Raw genomic sequence first — 17850 nt, 5'->3', positions numbered from 1 at the left:
ACTAACCATAGGCAAAACTGCTATACAACTTGTAGCATGCTACAGACCACCCTCGCAATCTCAGGAACTCCATTCAGCCTTTCTGAAGATACTGGAGGATATGAATGTCTCACCAAATACCATCATGTTGGGAGACTTCAACTACCCAAACATAGACTGGGTGCATTACTCAAGCCCCAACACCCTAGCCCAAAGGTTCCTGGAATTCATCAACTCAAATGCGATGGAACAACTAGTCACCTCCCCCACAAGGGGAAATAATATACTTGACCTGATCATCACAAACATGGGGACAAAATGCTCAACACCGGAAGTATACCCCTCACTAGTGAGATCAGACCATAAACTAATAACCCTAGATATTCATAGCCCACCTCCACCCCTAGCACAAAAGACCACAGTGAGAAACTTCTCAAAAGCTGACTTTACACACCTTAGGACTGAAAAGGTATCCTTCAAGCCCCCTGGGCCAGTGGAAACCACATCCCACACTGCTGAATCCTTCACAAATGCTTTCTACGGGCATCTGCAAGAATGCAAGGATCATGCAATCCCAAATAAAACCAAGACCCTTTCCACCAAAGGCAGACATCCTATCTGGTGGATCCCAGCCATAAACAAACTTTATAATAGGAGAAGGAAGCTACTGCAAGACAGAGCAAAATCCCATAAAGGGAAGGCATCCCTGATCAGCACTAGCAAAAAACTACGTTCGCTAATAAAATCATCAAAGGCCAACTTCGAGAGAAAAATCGCTAAGGACACTAAAGATAATCACAAGGCCTTCTTCAGTTATGTTAGAAACCTGGGCGGAAACTCTCAGATATGCGCAGAGTTAGTTCATAATGGCAAAAAATACACTGAACCCATAGATATTGCCAACATACTGGCAGACAGGTTCAGTGCAAATTTCTCCCCTCCCTCTCCCCCAAAAGACGAAATAAATATCTCAGCTGAATGCAACCTCCCTGAAATCTCAGATGTCCAGGTGAGAGCTGCCCTCAGCAAAGCTAAAAATACAGCATCCATGGGACCTGACGGTGTCCCAGGCTGCGTGCTACGTGAACTCCTAGAGGAGCTAAACCCGCACATAAGAACGCTGTTTAAACTTAGCCTTGCTACAGGATATGTCCCTGAACACTGGTGTACAGCTACAGTGGTCCCACTCCACAAAGGTGGCACCTCTACAGACCCTGGAAACTACCGCCCCATAAGCTTGACCAGCCTGGTCTGCAAAGCTATGGAAAGGATCATTATGGAACTCATAAACAAAGACATCGGGGACCTACAGACAATTGACCCTACCCAGTTCGGCTTTGTAAAAGGCAGGTTCTGTCTTTTAAACCTGGTGGACTTTTTTGAAACAGTCACTAGAGCCATCAATGAAGGCAAAGCAGTTCATACAGCCTACCTGGATCTGGCAAAAGCCTTCGACACAATACCCCACTCAGGCATCATCGACAAGCTCAACAGCTTAAATGTAAACCCGTATGTCACAAGATGGGTTGCAAACTGGCTAAAGGACAGAACCCACAAAGTCAGAATAGCTGGAGCTATGTCAGACTCTAAGCCAGTCACAAGTGGAGTCCCACAGGGCTCTGTCTTAGGACCCCTCTTGTTCGGCATTTATTTCTCAGATGTGCAGGCAAACATAAGGGGGTTGTGGCTGACAAAGTTCGCAGACGACTGCAAACTAGGCGCCATAGTCGACACACCAGCTGACACATGCATCCTCCAGAAGGGCCTCACAGAAACAGACGACTGGTGCCAGAGTCATGGCCTTAAACTAAATGCCAAAAATGTATAGTCATCCCTTTGGAAAAAACAGTACCCACAAATTACCACATAGGTGGTAATCCATTGGCAAATCGGAAAAGTAATCAGAGACCTGGGGACCCAAGTTGATAGTGACCTCTCATTTGACACCCACGCCAAAGTGGTTAGAAAGACCTTCTACCTTGCCCACCTTATCATGAAGGGATTCACATCCAGATCAAAGGATGTCATTGTACCCTTATATTCCTCCCTTATCAGGCCTATGATTGAGTACAATGCCCCATTTGGTATGTACCTCACCCGGCACCTGCAGCAGCTGGAGAGACCCCAAAAGTACCTTACCAAGAGGATCAAGGGTCTCCAGCATATGTCATATGCTGCCAGCCTGAAAAAGCTCCAGCTCTATTCAGTAGCATACCGCCTGCTCAGAGGTGATCTGTGCCTTACGTACAAGGCCATGTCCAATTCAGAATTAATGGACATGCTCCACCTCAAAAAATCCAAATCCATCAGAGCCACGAGAGCTAAAGATCTAAACCTCAGCAGAAATATGAATAGGACATGCTGGAGAGACAGATTCATAACCCAGAGGCTTCCCGCACTCTGGAACAGGATATCTGTCCATGTTAGGCAGAGCCCCTCACTGACTCTCTTCAAGAGAAATCTGGACGAATGGTTGGGTGATCGTAGGTTTACCCCGGGGGTCATCTCTGTGTCATTGCTAGATAGAGGCACAGTAAACTAAATTTAATTTAAATTGTACACTTTTGTATCATTACATGGGGTGGCGAAAGCCACATACACTTTATCTAGGCTTATAAATGCCCTAGGGCAGACAGCCTAGTACTATACTATGAAACTATGAAACTACTACCTTATATATATATATAAAGCCACACACAAAACCAAGTTAGCTATTTCTTTTAATCTTCTTTTCATGTGACTTGGGTATTTTTTTTTCTTTGCAATGGTAAGCTATTCAAAAGGCATAATGCGCTAATTGCACAAAGAAACAATATCAACTCACCTAGTTAAAAATGTTGGTCCAACCTCTGCACCTTCACATAATGGGTGACACTTGGGATTTTGGGGAGGGTTCTGCCAAGCAGTGTCTTCTTCTAAAATATACAGGCACAATGAAAGGGAATGTCAAGCTAGCCATATACAGGCACAGTGAAAGGGAATGTCAAGCTAGCCATATACAGGCACAATGAAAGGGAATGTCAAGCTAGCCATATACAGCCACAATGAAAGGGAATGTCAAGCTAGCCATACTAATGAAATAAAAACGAGCGGCTTGCAAGTCTTTCAACATGTACCGTAACTATCTTCTTTAACAGACTGGTTCAAGAAAGACAGTAAGGCTGTCAACACAGAGTACACCTCCAGTGTGTTAAAAATACCTACAAGAGTGTGTACTTTCAAGATAAGGATTTCCTGTACTAGTAGGTTATGCTGTCCTTTCTCCTTTCATGATTATTATTATTTTAATTTCCTATTCTTAATCAGACATCTAGTCTTCGTGTTGCAAAAGAAACTAACTACTAACATAGTAGAGACTACAGATGGCAGATTACAGTGGCAGTTTATAAATTAATATAGCATTCAGAAGATGCAAACTATATTAGGACAGTGGGCAAAAACGACATTTTAGATAAATGCACTGTCAAGTGAGCGGCCTACAAAGATTATTAAATACAGCATACAGGAGATGCACACAGTGACAAGTGAGTGGCTTATGAGGATATTAACTACAGCATACAGTACATTCAAACTGTGCACAGTGAAAAAGTACAAAAACTATTAAACATAGTACAGGAGCTGCAGACAGTGTTGCAATATCAGGTACTACAGCATACAAGACATGCACACCATGTGAGGTTACCAAGACTAATAATACAGCACATATGATATGTACACAATTTCAGATGAGTGATTTACAGTAAGTATTAAGTATGGCATGCGTACTGCATAAGATGAATAATGTATGAAAACTATTAAACACAGTATACAGGAGATGCAAACAATGTAAGCAGAGTGGCTAATGTACACTTAAATACATTACACAAGATGCACACTCTGACAGATGAATAAACAACAAAAAATACAACTGTAAAAATTAAGGATGCAAAGAACTGAAGTCTCCAAGTCTGATGGCCTACTGCAAGAACAACCTTAAGGAAGATACGGTATTCCATAACTCTAAAACAAGTATGTGTTAGTTACACTGACACAGAAAGATATGAAAATAGGAAGTTTGACTGCTGTTCGTGCAGACGTAAATGGATGAAACATAACCTATACTGCAGCACACAGACATGCTAAGATTCTTCTAGGGTAGGTATGAGACAGTCATCAAACTGGCTCTGATATCTACCCAGAAACAAGAGCCAGATGAACACAAAGTGATGCTTGGTTTACTGTCTTTCTCACAGAAAATGCAGGTTTGAAAAAGGTTGCTTGGTATCACCATCAGTGTCGAGTGGCACTGCTGTGAGACTGAGAGACAGCAGCACCTAAACGTTTTCTTTTATGCAATGATGAGTCAGAACCTGAAGTAGTTTTATATGGGCACACAGTGTACTCCTCATATCAAGCCCAGGTATAGCATTTACTTGTAGGCTGACATTTCACAGCAAGACAAGTAGGGACAGTATACCAGTTCTTTTCAAAACCAAGTGGACATCATGTGTTGTGGGGGAATGACATGACTTCCATTTTTGATAGTGTTCAGTGCTGCAAATGTCATGAGGTGAAGCAGATTGGATTCATGCTTCCATTAACACTTAGACATAAAATGTACTACAGAAGTCTTAAGACAGATTCTGGATGGCCAAAACAGCAGATGACAAAAAACAAAAACCTCTAAATAATGCCAAGTTGACACTACATCAACATACATTGGAAACAAGCCAGCTTTGTGGCACAAAGATATGACGTTCTGACTACATCACAGGTAACCTGAGTTTGACCACCATCTCAGGTGCCTTACAGGAGCATGGTAGGAGTGTACACCCACTGCTAGCCTGCCCATCCTGGGAGAAGTAAGTCAGCTCTGGTCTGCTACATGAATGACACCTAGTGGAAGCACTAGGTGTTCACCCAGTGGAGTTCCCAGGCAGCCAAGTTTGAGCTATCCTAAGTAGCCAAGGGGTAAGTATTGTTTGTATCCGGAAGTAGTGATTTAGAGGATGTCCAAGGGGGAGGGGTTACTACATTGGGAAAGGGTAGACTCCCCATAGGACCAGAAAGCTGACCTACCCTACCCACCAGACTCATGTGGGGGATTAGAGGGCCGCTTGAGGTTCCCAACAGGAATGAATGAGCCACATAGTTCTTGCCTAGCCTGGGAATACCCATGAACCATTCTGCTGGAACAAACGGGCAAAATGGGTTAAGGCAGAGAAGTCATTATCAGGATCCTGAGGGACAGCAAAAACAACAAAAAAGAAAATATCAGAACCGGCATCCCATTAACTCAGACCTTGTACATGTCAACCCAACCATATACAGTCTTGTAATGCATATAAGTGGGCTTGTCATCTTATACGCAAATGTGGCACAACAAAAAAGTGATATTCATTTATTTGTGTTTGTTTTCCAGGGTAGAGCAGTGATCTCCACAGATCTTTTTTCATACTTAGCCCAGGGGTGGTGTCTGGTTAAATGACTTGCTCAGAGTCACACGGTTAAGCAGTGGGTGAATCAAACGTTGCACCTCTTGACCCCAGGAAACAGCTCATTAACAGATCCTTAATCCTCTAAGCCAACTGCCAGACATTTTAGCAAGGGAGGAAGCTTTCCTACATCCCCATGTGGGGACTTTGACTTCCACCCGCTTTACTTTACTATTCTTAGTCTTAGAATGCAAAATCTCAAAAGAAGCAGTCAGCACTGACTGGTACTGCAGCACCACTCTCTCTCTCTCTCTCTCTCTCTCTCTCTCTCTCTCTCTGTCTCTCTCTCTCTCTCTCTCTCTCTCTCTCTCTCTCTCTCTCTCTCTCTCTCTCTCTCTCTCTCTCTCTCTCTCTCTCTCTCTCTGTCTCTCTCTCTCTCTCTCTCTCTCTCTCTCTCTCTCTCTATTTCTTTCTGTTTGATATTCTGAGTTCAGACAACTCACAGCTCACTAGCATGCAAGCATTATGACTGCACTTTAAGACAAGTAACTGTCACTTATATTCAAGGAACTGTGACTTGAACTTGGACAAGACAAACATGTCTATCCATGAGTCCCAGGTTTCCACTTAATATCTACAAAAACTTCAATAATAATTACAATGTATCCAGTATAGGCTATGAAGAATGCAAATATACAAGTCAAGCTATTTCCAGCCAAAAATGTCTCAGGTGATCCAAATACCCTTTGTGGAGCTACAGTAACTGCCCAAATACTAGATTCTGGGATTTCTCCATGTTAAGCAGCCTAGTGTTACAAGCAGACAAAATCCTGAGACAGCTTAAGACCTGCAGCCATCCATAATAATTTATTTATTATTTACTGATTGACATTTCATTACCAAGAAAGTCCAACTGGGTGGAAATCCATTTCCAGAAGAGGCCCAGGGAGAAAAGTTCCAAATTATTACACAACATTTTAAAAACAATAATTTTACAATCTTGAAAAATAAAACAAAAAACATTTGCAGTTTAAAGAACTATAATACAAGGCATATGACAATCATTTAATATTTAGAAAAATTTTAGACACTCGAATACAAACAGGAACTATAATATATATGAAGTGAGGGAAAAACAGGCTTATGGTATATTTAGAGAGATAAGAGAGTCATGTAAGAGAATTAGATAGGAGTAATGAAGAAGGGGGAGTAAGGAGGTACTTAATCACATTTAGGGATATAGTTTATCCTGGTTTTGAGCAAGAGCAGAGCCAGATTTTAGCTAGGAAGGCTTTCAGAGTGGTTTTGAAAGATGGGAGGGAGGGTATAGACCTGATGGATACCGATAAGGAGTTTCAGGCCTTAGCAACCTTGTATGAGTACAGACAATGCCCAGCAGATTTGCTAGGTTTGTAGGCAGACAGGAGTTTTTGGTCACTGGACTGCAATGACTGACTGGGAACATAGTTATGCAGGATGTTTTTGAGTGCAGGATAGGCAGATGAATGCTGGATAACTTTATAGGTGGTAAGAAGTTGTGTATATGTTAGTTGATGTGGCAGTTCTAACCAATTTAGGGTTTTCAGTAATATACAGTGGTGGGTTCTGAAAGGGGTGTTTGCTGCAAATTTAGCAATTTTGTTATAGCATTGTTCAAGTTTTCATTTTTATTAAGCCTGGAGGTAAGTAAGGAGGGGAGCACCATAAAAAAGCGTAGGGAAGAGATAAGTAGTGGCAATTGTAGCTGTAGTTGTATCGGTAAGAAAGTTGTTGGTTCTGTAAAGCATCTTTAGTTTTTGATGAATTTTTCTTTGGCAATTTTGTATATGCAGATTGAATGTAAGATTATCATTCACTATCACCTCTAATATTGACTTAAATGGCTTTATTATCGAGAGAGGACTTTAAATTTTGTTTTTTCATGAAATAGGGATTTGGGGGGAAAAAGGAGTAGTTTGGTCTTTTTTGGGTTAAACATGAGTTGTGAGTTATGAAGCCATGTTTCACTGGCTGTTAAAGCTTCCTGAGTAATTTCTTGGAGGTGTACCATGTTGTCAGATGTGCAAATGAGAGTGGAATCATCTGCATATTAGGGTGGCATGTTGTGTGGAAGTATAGACTGTGCTGGCAAAAATGTTAAAGAGGAGGGGACCAAGGACAGAGCCTTGTGGCACACCGGTGGTGCCTGGGACATAAGGAGGGAGCGTGGAGTGCCATTTTACTGACTGAAACCTACTGGACAGGCAGCTTTTGAACCACAGAAGGGTGGGGTGAGCGAGACCTAGTGATAACATCTGAAGTAGAGGTTTGCTGTACATGTGGACATGAAGTTATCTATACAAAGGCTGAATAATGCCTGTGGTGGTGATGGCCATGCTTGTGCAGACCAAACTAAAATAAAGACAGCAATAGCAGCCTGGATGGCAGCCAGTGGGAGGTTACTCAAAATGATGGGGTACAATTTCTGCATCTAAATATACCTGAAAAAATTATACCAATGAAAGCTCAAAATCAAATTAAGTTGTTTGAAGGACTGCTCAGAAGGGATTGTAGAGTCCCAACAATTTAAATCCCAGGGTCCCCATGACAGCAGACATTCTCTTTATGGCTAGAAGGAAAAATTCTTAGTTCCTAAAAAGCAGCAGACCAAGGCATCAGTAAATCTCCTCAGCTTTACAAGAATGAAGGAGGTTCTACAAAGTGGCACACTGAAAAGGGTGTGGAGAGTGGAAATGATACCCTGGAATTCCTTGGTGTCTCAGGTTTACATAGCACTGAGTATCATTGGTTGTCACAGAGCCAGCCAGACCTAAGCTGTGCTGCCTGAATGTTGCACATCCCCCCCATGACAAACCTCACAACAGCACACAATGCTGTAATCTGACAAGTACTGTTCTTCCTTTTTTCCTTGCTCAGACAAATTTGCTGATTTAGTGGGACAGAGAATCCTGTCTGCTAGTACTAATGTGTGCATATGTGTATGTTTCTGGTGAGGATGGTACAGGGTACAATACCCTCAGGCAGTATGAACATTGAGGTCAAAAAGACGGAAGGCTCGGCCAGCTCTGTGGGTAGAGAGGCAAAGCCGAGTATACCTCACATGACCCCAGTTGCAGCTTGGGTGTCTGTGGGGACTGGCTAGGGAGGATGGGAGAGAGCAGTTGTTGCCAGCACAACCAGGTAGCTCTGGATAACAACAGTGGTGGCACCTTGCAGGTGCACTAGATGTTACCTAGCAGAGTCCAAACCAGCTGAGTTTGCCTACCATGGTGCTAATCACCAAGTAGCTGAGGGGAATCTGTCACACACAGGTATACCTTCTCTCAGAAAATAGAAACAGCAAGCTTGGAGGAGACATAAACGTAGGGGTGCTCTCAATAGGGAAAGGGTATACCACTCCACCCCCAAAACCAGCAAGCTGGCCCACTCACTGCCACCTGACTCTCACCAGGAAGTGGAAGAGCTGACTATGATTTTCAGTGGGAATGAATGGGCCATAGGGCTCTTGCCCAGCCTGGAAAAGTTCGGCTCCAGTTCCCCTGGAGCCAGTGGTCTGACTTAGTGACAGTAGTAGAGCCACCGGGCAAAAAAAAAAAAAAAGTGGCAAAAGCTGTATATTTCATTATGGCTAACTGAAAAGTCTGACAGCCTACTGCAGTGGTGAAAAGATCTGAATGCCTACATATAAGGTTTTAAACAAAGAACTAGGTAAAGGTTCTGAAATGTCTTTGCTGACCAAAAAAGCAACGTACATCTCTTCCATCCTGACTCTGCATACAGCTAAGGAGCCATAAATGAGCATGATATTCAGAAATTCAGGAAGGCTTCTTTAGGACTGGGTAAGGTACAGCAGGACGGTCATCTGCAAAGAGCTACACCTGAGAAGCCAGAGGACTGGACTACTTGGGCAACGAGGTCCATATAAAAAACATAGAGTAGAGAAAAGAAGACAATGCCAGGAATTTCCCTCGAAAAGGATGATGGCATTGCAACCCCCCCCCCCCCACTTTTCTTTATGGCTTGAGCTTCTTCACAGAGAGGTGTAGTAGTCTAAATGGGATTACAGCTATATGGAAAACCATCACTGGCACAATATGAATTGGTAGCAATGTCTATATATTGTTGATTTGTGTCTGTCTTCAACTTATAAAACTACAATGATCATTATGAATAAGGAGAAATGGCAACATTTAGGACACTAAAACTGAAGTGAACAGCTTTTAGTCAAAGTCCAAAAAAAAAAAAAAAAAAAACCTAAAGCAACTGCCTGCATACAAGAACACGGAGAGCAGAACCCCATACAAACCCGTAAAAGCTACTGCAAATCCTACTTTTATCAACAGACTGTGAGCAGTGTAGGTCTATTATAACGTCTTTGTGGTACTCGTACTGATTCTTCTGCTGTGCATACTACTGGACGCCTCACCCCTTTTCCTCCCGTTTATTGTAACAAATATTTACAGTTTTCTAAACCTTTGCATTTATTTTATATTGTTATATTTTATTTATCTTATATATTACATTTATTTTATATTCTTAGATTTTATTCTCCCATTTACTCTAACAAATTTATACAGTTTCCCAAAGCTTTGCATTTATTTTATCCATGTCCTGGTTCATAGCTTCCCCCCTTCTCTTGCTCTCCTAACATAATTCTCCCTTAAGATACCCTCTGCACTCTTAACTCTACTTCTCTACCCTACCCCCATTCCCACCCACCCCCTCTTTCATTACAGTTATACACTCTACATCACACCCCTTCCTTTTCCTCCACCCAATCAGCCACTCTAATTAATTAACATCTTTTCTCCTTGACAACCATTCATTCTACACTCTCCTCCCCTATAGCCTCATTACCTACCCCAACCCTTTCCTAGTTTTCCATCCATTCCTTACCACATACTCCTACTCTCATCTTGAACCATCCCCTCCCATTCTCATACCCTATACCACTACATATCAGCCATATCTACTACTCACTCCCTCTCTCTACTCTATCTCCTACCATGTAGTGTCTATATCTCTCTGTCTCCTTTCTCTTCTTCCTCTCCCTAACAATCTCCTACCACACTTCACTTTGACCTCAACCCCTCTCTCCCACCCTCCCTCATACTCTCAACACCCACTCTGTCACCCATATTTAGTCTCACCATCACTCTTCCCCTTCTCACCATCTGACCTCTTTAAAATTACCACTTTTTAGTAGCTCATCTCTCCCCACTAGTTGGAAACCTAGATATCCTTCTACTCTGAACCTATGCTTCTATATTCTCACATTCATTGATACATTTCTCTTGGATGGGGACATCCACCCCAACACAAAACCTCCCACCCCTTGCTTGCACAATACCTCCACACTAACATCCCCCACCTACCCCCTCGTAACAACACTCCCCCACCTAAATCACTAAAAATCTTTTCACTAAATATTCAATGTATTGCAAATAAAATACAAGAACTGCACTTTTGCATTTCTAATACATCTCACCACATCCTAACTCTATTGGAAACCTGGCTTAAACCACACATCTTCAACTCCGAAATCTTACCTCCAGGCTACAATATTTTTCACTCAGATAGAACCAATACGTGAGGAAGGAGGTGGCTACCATCTACTCTGAACTACTAAATCTGCCCCCTTTCTCCATCTTTGCTCCATCTTTCTCACCTGCAGAAATCCTTATCATTAACTGCCACCTAAACTCACATAAAAAAAACTTGCCATAGTCTCTATATGCATTCCCCCCAGGCAATAATATTCCAATCCTAAAAAAATATTCTCTCCTGGCTCACTCAACATGTCCCCTATGAACCCATCATACTTGGAGACGTTAACATAGACTAGTCTAAACTGTCCCCCTCATCCCCTACCCATACTCTCAACCTCCATGGATTTCACCAACACATTTCTAACCCAACTACAACTAACAAATTCTCCCCTTCTGGACCTATCCTTGACTGGATTCTTATCTCAGCTCCCAACCATTACCATAACCCTGGCATATTTCCAACCTCTTTAAGTGATCACTCCCCAACCTTTATTCATAGATTCACCCAACACTTTCCCAAACCAGTAGCAAGAGACGTGGGTATTCAGGTTGACAATCTCACATTCAACCATCACGTGGTGGCAGTGGTCAGAAAAGCCTTTTACTTGGTTCATCTCATACGTAAAGGGATTGCATCCAGAAAAAAGAGGTTATTACCTTTCTGTACTCCTTCCTTATTAGACCTATAATTGACTATAATGCCCCGTTTGGCATGTACCTCTCCAAACACCTGCACCACCTGAAAAGGCCACAGAAATACCTCATAAAGAGAATCCATGGCCTCCAACACCTATCCTATGCAGACAGGCTTAAATCAGTATCACCCTACTCGGTATCATACAGATTGCTCAGAGGTGATCTGTGTCTCACCTACAAGGCAATATTGGACCCTGCCCTATTAGAGATGCTCCATATCCATAAGTTTAACTCCTCACGTATTACCCACTCAATAGGCCTAAATCTAATATGCAACATCAACAAAACTTGCTGGAGAGACAGGTTTGTCTCCCAGAGGCTGCCCAGTCTTTGGAATAGACTTCCCATACATGTCAAAGTACCTCACTGACCCTCTTCAAATGCAACCTTGATGAGTGGATGGGAAACCATAAATTTGTCCCTAGGGTTCCACCTTTGTCCCTCAGTGACAGGGGCAACAGGTGCTGACTGAGGTTTCTTTTTGGGGGATAAACTCTTGGCTAGGGTTGTAAGGGCTCCAGGGCCATTAGCCTAGTAACCTCCTATGAGCCTAAGATCCTATGACCATACTTACACAATATGCCAGAACTTCATCCACTTTGACCCAGACACTTTAAACTATTTGGCATCAATTGGTACTTCCTGTATCACCTCCATCTCAATGAGGCTGTAAAGTCCTTCAATAAGATTTTCCTTGACAGTCATGATTCTATATTCCCTTCTAAAAAATCAGAATTATATCCAACTATGCCCCTTGGCTTACAAAACAAACCTGACTGATCATGCACAAAGGAGATAGCACCTGGAAAACCTGGGTTAAAGATAAATCCCCTCCCTTAATTCAGACATACAAAGAGCTAAGAAATCAGACCAAAAATCTAGTCATCAAAGAGAAGAGAGCTTATTTTTCCTCTAACCAATGCAGCCCTTACAAAAATCCCAAAAAATTATGGGGCTCCATCAACAATCTGCTCCACCCAGGTAAACCCACTATTCCCAACCCCTTTCGGCACAACACTGCCACTGAAACTGCCACTCTCCTCAACAACTATTTCACATAAACTATTCAAAAGCTCACATAAAATAGTACATCTCACCCAACCCCTCTATCACCTCTTAACAAAACTCTTCCCAGTACATTTTCTTTCCAACCAGTCCCAACTACCACTATTAAATCTCTTCTAAATAAACTTAAGCCTTGCTCCCCCTCTGCCGACCAACAACCTCCTACTTCCTAGAAATAGCTGCACAATCCATCACTTACCCTGTCACTATATTTATTAACCATTCCAAGGCCCTTGTCCCAGATATCTGGCAATCCTTTTATATAATCTCTCTTCACAAAGGCAGCAACTCTACTGATCCCTCTAACTTTAGACCCATTGCTATCCTGTTCCCTCTTTCTAAAATTTTAGAAAAGTGCATCCATGCCCAGTTAATCAAACACCCTCTTGACAAGAATCTCCTTACTCCTACCCAACATGACTTTAGACCCGACCATAGCAGAGCCACTGCATTACACTCCTTTACTCAAACAACAGCTAAAGCCTGTGACAATAACTTGCTCATCTCCTGTCTATTCCTTGATCTTTCAAAGGCTGCACTGTCTCTCACTCTAAACTCCTTACTAAACTTTCTGATTTACATCTTTTTCCTTCCTCCATCAGCTGGTTCTCTAGCTACCTCTCTGTTAGGCAGCAATCTATCCGGTGGCAAACTGTCCTCTCTCTCCATTCCTTCCTGTAAATACTGGAGTTCCCCATGGATCAATTCTTCTAGGTCTCCTTCTGTTCAATATATTTACTAACAAAGTTCACTCTGCTACTAACCTCTCTACATTTCTAGAACATGCCGATGACTCCACCCTTATCACCTCTGCCCAGAGCATTTCTGAACTCCTAGTGCTCACTCAACAAACCTTCACCTCTGTCAAAACTTGGCTCTCTGATAACCAATTAATACTAAATCCAAAAAAAAAATTAACTCCTTCTCTTCTTTCCTAAAACACTTTCCCAGCACAAATCCTCTTTCTCTATCACCTCTCTTAATAACACCATCATCAAACCCGAACCCCATACTAAACTACTTGGAGTAATTATTGATGATGAGCTAAAATTTGATACTCATATCCAATAATGTATAAAAAAGACCCACCAGAAACCTGGACTTCTCTATCACAACCAGAAATTTCTGTCACTTTCTCCCAAACCTTCCCTCGCTCAGTCCCTTCTTCTACCCTGCCTTCTCTATGCTGCCCCTGTCCTTACTAATCTTCACACTTCACGTATCACTAAACTAGAGCAAACTTATCACAAAATAGCCAGGTTTGCCTCTAAACTCCCCTATAAATCCCACCACTGTCTCGCCCTTAAATCACTCCAACGGCCAGAATTCTCAAAACAATTACTTCTATCCCAACTTCACATTACACACACTATCCTGAATGATCCCTCTCCCACCCTTCCACCTCCAACCTAGTCTCCTACTACAACCCCCGTCATCACCTTAGTAATTCTAGCAAACACCTCCTTGACGTATATAAACCCAATAAAAATATAGGAAAGTCCCTCTACAAATACTCTGTTGCACATGCTTGGAACTCACTCCCTCAAAACATAAGAAGCAATCATCAAAAACATCTGTTCAAAAAGAACTTAAAATTTGTCTTCAGAGTACATAGTCCTGCCCTTGTCTAACCCCCACTTGATCTATCCTCTTCTCTACTTAACTTTAACTCTTTTTCCCTGCTCTACTCTTTACTCCTTTGTACTTGCCTCATATACCTTTATACCTCCCTCTTCCCTCACTTTCATAGCATGTATATTCATATATATCTTTATCTAAAAAAATAATTTTGACTGAATGGTTTATCTATTTGTATGCACTTCATGTGTGATATTCTCTAGACCTGCCAATTGTTATTTAACCTACTCTATGTACAGATATTCACTAACTGTTGATTTTCTTACTATGTTTCATTGTGCTTTTAATTTTTTACTCTTATTTTTATTTTTGATTTGATTTTTACTGTAAAAATATGTGATACTTCTGGAGCTTTTCTCCTCGAGTCTCCAATGAAAATGGGCCCCTGGCTCGGTTGGACTAACCCGGTTAATAAATATCAATAAATAAATAAATAAAATATTTGTGTGTTAGGGTGGCCTGCATTTCTCCTTGCCTACTTTAAGGATAGCCGAGGCCAATGCTTCCTTCCAGAACTGGGGTGATTTCTCTCTGGAAAGTGATGTATTCTTGACCTTCAAGACTAAGGTAATTAAGATAGGCTGGGCTTGGCATCATCCCCAGAGCTGTTCTGCAGACAGCTGCCACTATATCTTCTCTAACTTTAAGCCTCAGTCGTATATCAATTTGCTGAGAATCATACCTCTCAACTCTCCAGATTTTCACAGAATTTCCAGATTTTTGCCTCATATTTCTTGTGTATTCCTCAGAAAAACTGTGATTTGGCAAATCACTGGGGAATGAAGTCACTAAATAATGACAGACTTTAGAGTTTCAGACTTCACATCCTTTGGAAAACGCATGCTAACACAAAAGCTGTTACTGTAGCAGCTTTCTAAGTATATATAAGCATTATTTAAAATTTGTTAGAAGACTAACTGCCAAACAACCTGATAAACACTCCGTAGCCAAATCCAAGATAAAAATAATAGGATAAACGAACTGATAAGGACGAAGTGAAACAGGCTAGCAATACCAATAAAACGTAGTTTATTCACAGATGTCTAGACATAGATACGCGCTTTCGCTTGAGAAGCATCATCAGATCTTTAATACAGACTGTAGTAGAAGTGTCTTGCTTTTGATATACCAGCTTAGGTTTTTTGTTTCATACCACGTAGGAGTGATTTATTTTTAAACACTATAGTTTAGGTAGTTGTTTTTATAGTATTATCTTAAAATAATATATAAATTCTGTAATAAGTGTATGTGGAGTAATTTGTTTTTTATCATATAGTATTACTTTAAAAGTCTTAATTGGATGCAAGTTTTGATTGGGCTATACATATATTGAAGTTATATATATATAGCATTGTGTTTTAAAGGTGTATGTATTAAAGATCTGATGATGCTTCTCAAGCGAAAGTGCTTATCTATGTCTAGACACCTGTGAATAAACTACGTTTTTATTGGTATTGCTAGCCTGTTTCACTTCGTCCTTATCAGTTCGTTTATCCTATTATTATTTAAAATCTGTCCCGATTTTTGGGCCTTTATCCCTTATTATTGTTGGTTTTGTCCAGATTTCTTGCCCTGAGAGGTTGAGAGGTATGCTGAGAAAGAATACAAGGATGATTAAGATGATTCATAAAAGTCTGGTGGGTGATTTCAGTATCACCTCTAGTGTACTGTTCAGTGTAGTACTGATAAACATTGTATAATATGCTATTTTATAACAGGATTAGACTCAAGGTTATTTTTATCAAGAGTGGACGCGACTGAGAAAACTGTCTCATCTTTACTGTACAGCTCCCATTACTGTCATATTAAGCACAGATTCCATCACTGTACCTTTACTCAGGTGTGCAGCTCCCATCACTGCTTCCATGTTCATATCCCAAGTGCTGCTTGCTGTCTCACTGACACAGGATTCAGAGTCAGAAGCCTGCAAACAGGAATAAGAAAAATAAGCTTTTTAACTGATGGGTAAAAGTGACATAAGATGTTTATGCACGGTAACAGGAAATAATACTGTTATATGTCACATTATAAGAAAAAAAGGTACATGCAATTTACTGCTGTGACTAGTCTGCCTAGATTATACGACAGGAAGGTCTGATATAAACTATCTTCTGAAGTTCTGGAAATGCTCTGCTATAGACTACTTCCTAATAATGAATGGATTTATTAAACAATCATCACTAAAAGATGTCCATGTACATTTGAGAAACATCAAAATAGTCACAAGTTCTATTTTTTCATGTGTCATTCAGATTAAAGACAATAGACAGGCAGCAAGTAATGCAAATACAGTACGCAGTCACTTCATTACATGGCAAGTGACAGCTGAAGCCAAAACGGTCACTGTTGTTCATAGGTGTGTACTAAGCTAACGACCATTAGGGCCTTTTTAAGCCTAGCCATGATGTTGCTGTTCTACCTTCATGAGGCACAAAGCCTGTTTGGAAGCTATGGCTAAACAGCGATTCCAGAGGGCCTGATAGGTCATGTCTCATACTATTTAGAAGGCCTACTGGAATACTGTCAGGGCACATTGATGCAGTGTACTTAGCCTTAGAGAGACCACTGAGGACCTGTTCCCTAGTGATAGTAGGGGGAGTTATATTTGATGGTCTTTCCTGAGGACAGCTTGAGGTGCAGAGAGGGATCAAGTTAGAGTTAAATTTATCTGCCAATAGGTTTGTCATACTGTCTGGCTCAGTATACGCAGCTCCATTAGCAATAGGCTCTAAACATAATTATTTATCGTCTTTGAGATTGGGGACTTAGCTAAAGAATGCCTTGTGGTTTTACTTGGCCTGGGAGGCCAAGTTTACCTCAAATTTGTCTTTGGTAGACTTAGTTTGCCCTCTGAGTTGTTAGTTTAGTTTGGTGAGAGTGTTTGTATCTTGCTGGGTGCTGCACCTCCTAATTTCTGCCATCATTTTCTTCCTCCTGCTGTACAGCCGATTGATTTTGTGATTCCACCAGGGGGGCTTGTTTTTTGAGTTAGTTCTAGCTTAGCTTCATGACTGTGGAAAACAAGAACAAAAACCTAATTAGTTTTATGTATGGACTGCTCCTGCCTTTAAGTGCCTAGGACCCAGCTAACATCCGACTTGAGGACATTCACTTTAAAAGCTACAGTCGAAAGTACACAGTTCGATCAATATAACCTCTTACATTCTTGCACACATATATATGTATGCATAACTATGTGCAGAAGTAGCCAACATGTCTTAGTTTGAACATGCTATGTATCTATTACTGTCACAGCCCCTCCCTTCTATATCTTACCTCATTTTCCACCTAACCTGCTGATTCTGTTAACTACAGGGATAAAGTTGTGAATAAAACAAAACCAACTAAGGATCTATTAGATGCCAAGGTGTTGGATTAAGCTGGAGATGGAAGATGGAAGAAGCAGATGACTGCTGATGTATCTATTGGAAGGAGGGATGTGTAGCAATCTTTTTTTTTTTTCGATAGCTATTACTAAATTCAAATGCTTCTCTTCCCATAGTTAAGTC

General features: G+C 41.2%; 1 protein-coding gene across 1 annotated transcript in view; it reads right to left on the bottom strand.

The window, feature by feature from the left end:
• OSBPL7 (oxysterol binding protein like 7) overlaps positions 1-17850 on the bottom strand; it is a 1590705-nt gene that overhangs the window by 449387 nt on the left and 1123468 nt on the right. Inside the window, exon 14 of the mRNA XM_044054965.1 lies at positions 16172-16265. Within this exon, the coding sequence (XP_043910900.1) occupies positions 16172-16265 (94 nt within the window). The remainder of the gene's footprint in view (positions 1-16171; positions 16266-17850) is intronic.

The sequence above is a fragment of the Protopterus annectens genome, chromosome 13.part0, assembly GCF_019279795.1.
Source record: "Protopterus annectens isolate FY-2018-M chromosome 13.part0, PAN1.0, whole genome shotgun sequence".
In the NCBI taxonomy this organism is placed as follows: Eukaryota; Metazoa; Chordata; order Ceratodontiformes; family Protopteridae; genus Protopterus; species Protopterus annectens.
The sequence above is the reverse complement of the archived record's forward strand: the minus strand, read 5'-3'. Positions and strand labels throughout refer to the sequence as shown.